Genomic DNA, 8,512 nt, shown 5'->3' with positions numbered 1-8,512 from the left:
TTAACTAAATAAATCCATTTTTTTAAAAAAAGAGTCTAAAATTAGGAGATACTTCAAGTTCAAGAATAGAAGATAGAGCTGGCAGTGGTGGTTCACACCTTTAATCCCAGCACTTGGGAGGCAAAGGCAGGTGGATTTCTGAGTTCTAGGCTAGCCTGGTCTACAGAGTGAGTTCCAGGACAGCCAGGGCTAATCAGAGAAACCCTGTCTTGAAAACAAACAAACAAAACAACTCCCCCCCCCCCAAAAAAAGAATGGAGGATAGAGAAAAGCTACCCAGGAAATTAAGAACCAGAAACATCTATAGAGGCTGAAGAATTCAAAAGAGGAAAGATATTTTTAAAGTTGACATGTGCAGGGCTCTGTGTCTGATCACCAGCACAGAAAACAGAAAGGAAGAAAAGAAGGGAAGAAGAAAAGGAGGGATGAGAAGGGAGGGAGGAAAAGGACTGAAGGAAGGAAGGAAAAAGGAACTGGGAAGCCAGGCCTGGGGAGGCAGCTCAGCAGGGAAAGAGTGTGCCACACACAGTGGCATGGGAACCTGGGTTCAGATCCTAGGACGGATCTATCACTCCATCACTGATGAGGGGATGACAGTGGATCCAAAGCTAGGTCCCAAGCTAGCCAAAAGGTGAACTCCAAGGTCAGTATCTCAAAAAGAAGGTAGAGGGCAATCGAGGAAGACAACTGAGACCAACCTCTGACCTTGGCACTCACATAGCTCCACACAAGTGTGTACACACATCCACCACACAGAGCAGTGAATTATCTATTTAATTTTAAATTAAAAATTTTAAAGTAGATAGTGAAAAACACCATGGTCAAAAGCACCTCTGGGGAGAAAGGCTTTATTTCATCTGATAACTCCCAGGTCACAGTTCCCAACTGAAGGAAGGCAGGGCAGGGGCTCCAGGCGGGGCAGGGGCTCCAGGTAGGTACTGAGGCAGGGACCATGGAGAGTGCCACTTACTTGCATTTTCATGGTTTGCTTGGCCTGCTTTCTTATAACCCAGGACCACCGGCACGTGAGTGGCATCTCCTACAGTGGGCTGGCCTACCATATCAATCATTCGTCAAGAAAATGTGCCATGGGTCAATCCAATGGAGGCAGCATGCCAATTGAGGTTTCCTCCTTCCAAGTGACTCTGGTTTGCGTGAAGGTGACACAGATGAGCACAGGTGGCTTACAATGTCAAATGCTATAGGGAAGTTAGGATGAAATGTAAACCATAGATAATGCTTTATTGCATCTCAGAGTGTAATGTCAACAACAAATCACCCATACAGCACATTACGACTTAGCTTTGTTTGGTGGAACCTGGAGCCTTACTCATCCTCACACCCACTTACTCACCTGGACTCTTCCATCGGAGAGGCCACACAATTGGACTGAAAGTGAGCGCACACCCTAGCTGGAAGAAATAAAAACTGACAACCAGGTTCTGGCAGTTTTGGTGGGATGACCTCGGGCAGTTTCATTTTCCGAGGTCGGTTGGCCCAGGATTTTAGTTTCTGGTGCTGTGATAGAACACCACGGCCAAAGGCAACTTCAGGAGGAAAGGGAACCTGGAGGTAAGAATTGGGGCAGGAGCATGGAGGGATGCTACTTGCTGGGCTCCTCCTCAAGGCTTGCTCAGCCCACTGTTTTCTTATACCACCCAGGACACCAGGGGTGGCCCCTCCACAAGAGCCTCACTCTTGGTTTGGGATTTTCTTTCTTCCTTCTTTCTCTCTCTTCTCCCCCCACCCCCTGCCTCCTCTTTAGATCAGTTCTGTATCTAAGGCCGCCCATGAACTCATAATCTTTCTGTCCTGGTTTTCAGAATGCCAGGACTAGACACATGAGCCACCATGGCTGGCAGAAATATATTCACTAGTAGAATAGCTAAGAGTATTAACTCTAGAATCAGACCATTCCAGAACTCAAATCCTGGGTTACTCTCTTTGTATGCCCTCTTTAGTTCCTCACAGTACCTAATAATAGCAAGGCAACTAGAGTGACCACTTGGAAAGATTATTGTAAATAAAATCAAGTTGTACTTAGAACAATGGTTGTAAGCTCTTAATAATTGTTAGCTATGGGCTGGAGAGGTGGCTCAGCGGTTAAGAGCACAGGCTGTTCTTCCAGAGGTCCTGAGTTCAATTCCCAGCAACCACATGGTGGCTCACAACTAACTTCAGGCTTGCTGTGGCAGAGTCAAGCTGACACAGACCCCGGAAGCAGCTTTCCAAGGTGCAAGTGCATAGATGAGCAGTTAGAGTGACTCCAGAATATAAGTCCCACCTGCCTATGGCAGCCACCACATAGGCTTTTGTTTTGTTTTGTTGTTTTGTTTGATACGTCTCTGTAGACCAGGCTAGTGTTGGATTCATCTTCCTCCTATCTGGAGCTCCCTAGGGCTGGAGTAACAGGACGAGAGACCAAACTTGTCATCAGCTGATCATTTTAAATGCTTTTGTATTTTGAGTCTCTTACAACTCAGGCTGGGCTCCATAGGTAAAGCTGACCTTGACTTCCTAATCCTCCTGCCTCTACCTCCTGAATGCCTGGGTTAAAGGCAAGCACCACCAAACCAGGGCTGGCTGTGCTGTGGTTTGGTTTTGTTTTGTTTTTTATGTTTTTTTTTTTAAGTTGGTATTGCTGTTTTATTGGTTTTTTTTGTTTTTGTTTTTGTTTTTGTTTTTTGTTTTTTGTTTTTGAGACAGGGTTTCTCTGTGTAGCCCTGCCTGCCCTGGTACTCACTCTGTAGACCAGGCTGGCCTCGAACTCAGAAATCCACCTGCCTTTGCCTCCCAAGTGCTGGGATTAAAGGCATGTGCCACCACTGCCCAGCAAGTTGGTATTGTTTTCTTCCTCCTCCTCCTCCTCCTCCTTCTCCTTCTCCTCCTCCTCCTCCTCCTTCTCCTCCTCCTCCTCCTCCTCCTCCTCCTCCTCAAAGGTAGGGCCTTACTATGTAACCTAGGCTCATGGAGAAGGTAAAATTCTTCCTGCCTTGGCCTTCTGAGTGCTGGGATCACCAGGACCAACTAACTTTCAATTTTTTTTTTTTTATTTATATAAGTACTCTGTAGCTGTCTTCAGACACACCAGAAGAGGGCATCAGATCCCATTTCAGATGGTTATGAGTCACCATGTGGTTGCCAGGAATTGAACTCAGGACCTTTGGAAGAACAGTCAGTGCTCTTAACCACTGAGCCATCTCTCCAGCCCCACTTTCAAATTTTTAAGACGACTAGAAGCCTGCTTTCTAGATTACACGGGAATTCCTGTATATCACTGATTAAACAATTGACTCATATAGCTTAGATGCATTCAAAGACAAACATGGGACTAGTAATTATGAGGAAATAAAAAATCCTTTAGGCTTGAGCCACTCCCTCCAATAGAAGGGGAAGGACTGATTTACTGTAGTGGAAGAAGTGAATTAGGATGCTGCCATGCCGTATTCAGCTACATTCATCTCCACTTATCTCTGGATAGTGATAGTCTCTTCTCTACAACTTATTTTTAATCTATGTCTGCATGTGTGTATGAGGGTATGCAAGTGCCTACAGAAGCCAGAAGAGGGCATTAAATCCCCTGAAACTGGAACTCCACATAGTTGTGAGCCAACTGAAATCGATGCTTAAACCAAACTGGGCAAAGACTCTTAGCCACTGAGCCATCACTTCAGCCCCTGGACAACCTCTGTCTAATTTTCCTTACTATTCATACCAAGCTGCGGAAGGAGAAATACAGAAAGCTGACTGTTTGACGTACCCAACCTAGAACGTTCTCTACATTACTCCTCTCTCCCCTGCCCTCACCAGAAAATACGTTTACCTTTGAAATTCATCATATTGGAGTGGCCTGTGTCTAGGGCAAATACACAGGAGTTAGGGTCAAAATGCTCACTAAGGGTGCTTTCTTTCTTTCTTTCTTTCTTTCTTTCTTTCTTTCTTTCTTTCCTTCTTTCTTTCTTTCCTTCTTGGGAAGGCTGGTTTTTTATGATTTTTTAAAATTTTGTATATATGAATGTTTTGCCCACATATATGTATGCATACAATGTGCATAGCTGGTATCCATGGAGATCAGAAGAGAGCATCCCCTGGAACTGGAGTCACAGATAATTGTGAGCTGTCATGTCAGAGCAACAAATGCTCTTCACTGCTGAGCCATCTCTCCAGCCTCAAAACTTTATCAGAGTTTTAAGATGCAAACCAAATATATTCCCTTTGCTGTGAAACAAATCAATCCAGGTGACTGTAAAACCAAGAAAGGAACACAGGAACACCGCAGCATTTAGAACAAACACGTATTTTCCAAACCCTGCCATTTATTTCTCTCTTTTCATTTTTGCCACAAACCCTTTCAACCTGCTTGCTTACAGAATGAAGGTCAAAAGGAAAACCCACTTCACTGTCCCATGAAAGAAATAAACAATTTGTCTCTAGGATCAACTGTACTGAACTTTGCTAACCCCTGGCAAATCCTCCAATCTTCACAACAAGCCTACACAGAAGAAAGAGAATGACCAAGTAATCCCTCATAATACAGACAAACAGTGACTTATTCAAATGTGTTTTCAGTTTTGGTTGTTTCCTTTTGTTTTTGAGATGAGTTCTCATTGTGTAGCTCAGGGGGCCTGGAACTCAACCTCTAAACCCTTCTGCCATCATGCCTTGGTTGTAGGCTGAGTTACCACTACATCCAACTATGGATCAAAAGTAGACACTTTCTCAGATACGCACAAAGCAGACCACTGATAAAACCTTTAGAAGTTTAGTACTTTACTATACTCAAAACATTCCCATTTTGTTTTATATGGAGCTCAGTATTGGAGCCGTATAACCTGAGATGAAGCATCAATACATGATGACATCAGGGAATGGCTTTAGCCAGACGACAGAGGGAGAACATGAGGTTTACTCCAGTGCCCACACAAGGCAGTCTAGAAATCACACCAGTTAAAAAAACCAAGTTGGGCATGCTGCACACTCCTTTAATCCCAGTACTCAGGGGGCAGAGGCAGGCAGATCTCTGTGAGTTTGAGGACAGCCTGATCTATAGAGTGAGTTCCAGGTCAGCTAGGGCTACCTAGAGAAAAACACAGTGTCAAAAAAAAAATCAATGTCAAATTAATTAATTACAGTTTATAGAAAACAAAAACAAATATAGAAACAGCAGCCCCTTCCCCTCATGCCAAAATTACATTTCCTCAGACTCACGGCCATCATTGGGAAGCACAGGGGCTGCACAGACATTAAATAATTTAAATATACAGCCAAGGTTTTTTGGGTATGGTCCCAAAGACTTTCCAACTTTTTAAAAGGATAATTTAGGAAGACACTGAATAAATTAGAACTACTTTCTTCAACATCGATAACAGGTTTCTTTCAGCCTCAAGGTCAAAATGCGACAGATCTCTATCATAACACAATTTTACAAAAACAGGATTTCACAGGACATCAGGTTTCCGAAGTCTAAGTGCTTCCTTCATGTGTCTCTATTCCTCCACCCCTGGATTAAATAGATTTTCTTTTTCAAGTCAAATGTTTCCTGGCAAAGTACCTTCAGGACACATAGGCTTAATCATTCATATCTCCCACAATTCAAGACTCCATTTACTAGTTTAAAATTCACCTTAGTCTCTCTCTTCAGGACTCCCCCATCTTACTTACAAGGATCATGCCAAACACTGAAGAGTCCTCTCTGAGGGAAAAAGACTCTAGAAATCCAAACTTGACCTCTCGGAAAGGGCCTTAGGACACTCCTTTCCCATTCAGACACTTACTATTCTTATTATTTTCTAAATGTGATAGTTAAATAAAATCAAATGTAAATAATATGCAGAAATTAAATAACTAACTTTAAATAAATAAAGATATGTTGTCTGGAGTTTTCAAAGAATAAAGCATTTTGGTTTTGTTTGTTTTTGCTGGTAGGTTCACATTACCTCTGTACCAGTGTGTACAATGAATGGGCAACGCTACCCTCTAAAGGGTCTATAGTGCTCTGTCTCCTAGTTTATAGGGGACACCAGCACACAGCATGGTCTTTCTTTGGCTTCTGGGCCAGTCTTTCCTGGACTTTCTGAGAGTATCTCTGAAGGCCCAAGGCTCTGGAGGGTCTTTGAACAACTGAAGGGAGTCAGAAGTTAAGTGCTTTTTGGTTTGGTTTTTGAGACCAGGGTCTCATAATCTTGAGTGGCCTTGAGTTTACTAGGTAGCCAAGAATGACCCTGAACTACTGGTCCCCCTGTCTCTATCTCCAAGTGCTGGCCTTTACAGGTATGTCCCAAACACACCTGGCTGGAGATGAACATTTGCTGTCTTCGATTTTAAACGTTTATGGGGCAGCAGAACCAGCCAGAGGTAGGCCTCATATTTGCAGTCTCTGATTTCAGAAATCTGGGACCGAGTCCATCAGTTTACCTTTCTAGTGAGCCCCCAGGTGACAGTCAGGAGCCAGGCCATAAACTATATTTGGTTTGCTAGCCTCTGCTTGTCAATCTTGTCTCAGGGCTTCACAACAGGGCAGGCTCTTACCACCATCTGTGTCACTGAACAAGCCAAGTCTTGGCAAGATAAGGGGGCTAAGTCACACGATGGTAGGGGACAGAGCCTGTGATCAATCCAAGACTGTTTAACTCAAAAGTCGTTGCTCTCTCCTCTATGCTACCTCATACAGTCATTTAAAATTGTCAAGGACTTCAGCTTGCCCCTCCCCCAGCTTCTTTATGGAAGTGAAGGGGTGAGTGTGTTGGGATTAAAGTGACTCTTTTGGTGGCTTTCCCTCTCAGGGCACCTAGAGGTGTGAATTTGAAGCCATGCCGAAAAGTCTATGCAATAGTCCTGCTTGGTCTGTGAATGGATAAACTGTCTGGGGTGGGAAGAGCAGAGCAAGTTAGCTCCGTGGCCCAGTCTGAGTCTACAACCACTACACAGACAAATAGGATCACAAACGCCTTTGGGATTACACGAGTGAAAAATCCTTCACATACACAAGGAGCTAAAGATGGATGCCCTACAAGAAGAGTTTCTATCATCCTTTGCAACTCCACCCATGTTGCACTTCCCTGTGGATGCTACGAATCTAGAACATTCCATATAGGTTGAGGATGCTCTTAGAAAAACAACGCGGCGTCCAGATCAGTGGAGATCCTGAGGTTGTGGCCACGGCCAGCCTTGGTGTAGAGCTGGACCCGGGACTCCAGCTGCTCACTAAGTTCATCCAGGGCTCCAGTGCAGGACTCCAGGCTCTCGGACAGTTTCTGAATCTTGGCCTTCAGCACGGCCTGGCTGACTTTGGTGGCCCCCTCAGCACGCCTCGGGATGAGGAAGCCACGGGAGCCGAAGAAGACGATGAAGTAGACAGAGTTGTAAAGAGCCATGGAGGCGTCCCTCCCGCTCTGCAGAAGCTGGCGGTCCCCGCGCCCCTGCCACTGACAGAAGAACTCCAGGCAGCTCAGGAGCTCGCGCATCTGGTCCTGGCAGGTGGCGGCGATCTCCTGCACCCTCCGCACCTCCCGGGAATTGCAGAAGATCAGAGAGAGGTCGGACGTGATGGTGACTGCCCCTCCGGCGGTGGCCACCCCTAAGCCCACGGCCGACGCCACCAGCGAGGCTCCCAGGGTGACCGGGCTGAGTGACAAGCCCACGATGGCTGCCAGGGCGCCGGCGGCGCTCAGGGAGCTGCCCGCCACGTTGGCCGCCAGGGAGCGCCTGCGTAGACGCTCCAGCCTCCGGGCCACCTCGCGCAGGCGCAGCACTTGGCTCTGCAGCCGGCCGCGGCGGTCCAGCAGCAGTCCTTGAAAGCGCCGCAGCGCATCCGCGCCCTGCGGCTCCCAGGCCGCCCGCTTCTCCATGCCCTGTAGGGGACACAGAGGCGCAGTTAGCCGGAGTCCCCACACCGGTTGCTGCCCCAGGCTAGAGCTAGCCTGTGCACAAGAGTCCTCAAATAATTAATAGACTTTGTGCTGAGGGTGTTACCTTAATGGTAGATCTCTTACCTAGCATTCAGCCCCCAGATTCAATCCGCAAGGCTGCTGAAATAAATGCACGAATTAATAAACCACTCAGGACTGGGAACAGGGAGGTAGGTTACTACTGGGTTATGTGTCGAGTTTTCTAAGGCCGGCTCTGGAGTTTGGGGCAAGTCACACAAGTTCTCAGGACCCATTAACTGTGCATTCAAACAATGGTTAAAGTCACACAAGTTCTCAGGACCCGTTAACTGAGCATTCAAACAGAGATTATGCTGTCTTCTGCTTTTCTCCCAAGGGACAGAATCTATGGACATCATCCATAGATTTAAATAAAGATTTAAACGGGAAGGTGGAGACTATTAGAAAGCTGCTTCAAGAAAGTGCTTTGAAAACACACTTTTCTCTGTTATCAACATGACCCTAGGGCTGAGGACATAGCTCAGTGGTAGAGCCAATGTCTGGCGCGTTCCCCAACCCCTGGCAAACTTAAGGTACTTGTTTCTCTCTCTCCCTCTCTCTCTCCCTCTCTCTCTCTCTCTCTCTCT

The 8,512-nt window shown here is 46.0% G+C and overlaps 1 protein-coding gene across 2 annotated transcripts in view; it reads right to left on the bottom strand.

The window, feature by feature from the left end:
• Nucleotides 1-4,283: 4,283 nt before the first annotated feature.
• Nucleotides 4,284-8,512, bottom strand: part of Apold1 (apolipoprotein L domain containing 1) — a 5,846-nt gene continuing 1,617 nt past the window's right edge. The window contains exons 2-3 of one of the 2 annotated variants that reach the window (XM_031383650.1): nucleotides 7,992-8,027; nucleotides 4,284-7,850 (exon numbers count right to left, since the gene is read on the bottom strand). In XM_031383650.1, coding sequence (XP_031239510.1) covers nucleotides 7,107-7,847 — 741 coding nt within the window. In that variant the 5' untranslated portion in view covers nucleotides 7,848-7,850; nucleotides 7,992-8,027 and the 3' untranslated portion in view covers nucleotides 4,284-7,106. The remainder of the gene's footprint in view (nucleotides 7,851-7,991; nucleotides 8,028-8,512) is intronic. The other variant, XM_031383651.1, reaches the window with a different exon arrangement.

This window comes from Mastomys coucha, unplaced genomic scaffold (genome assembly GCF_008632895.1).
Source record: "Mastomys coucha isolate ucsf_1 unplaced genomic scaffold, UCSF_Mcou_1 pScaffold20, whole genome shotgun sequence".
Lineage (NCBI taxonomy): Eukaryota > Metazoa > Chordata > Mammalia > Rodentia > Muridae > Mastomys > Mastomys coucha.
This window is presented reverse-complemented; position numbering and strand designations above follow the sequence as displayed.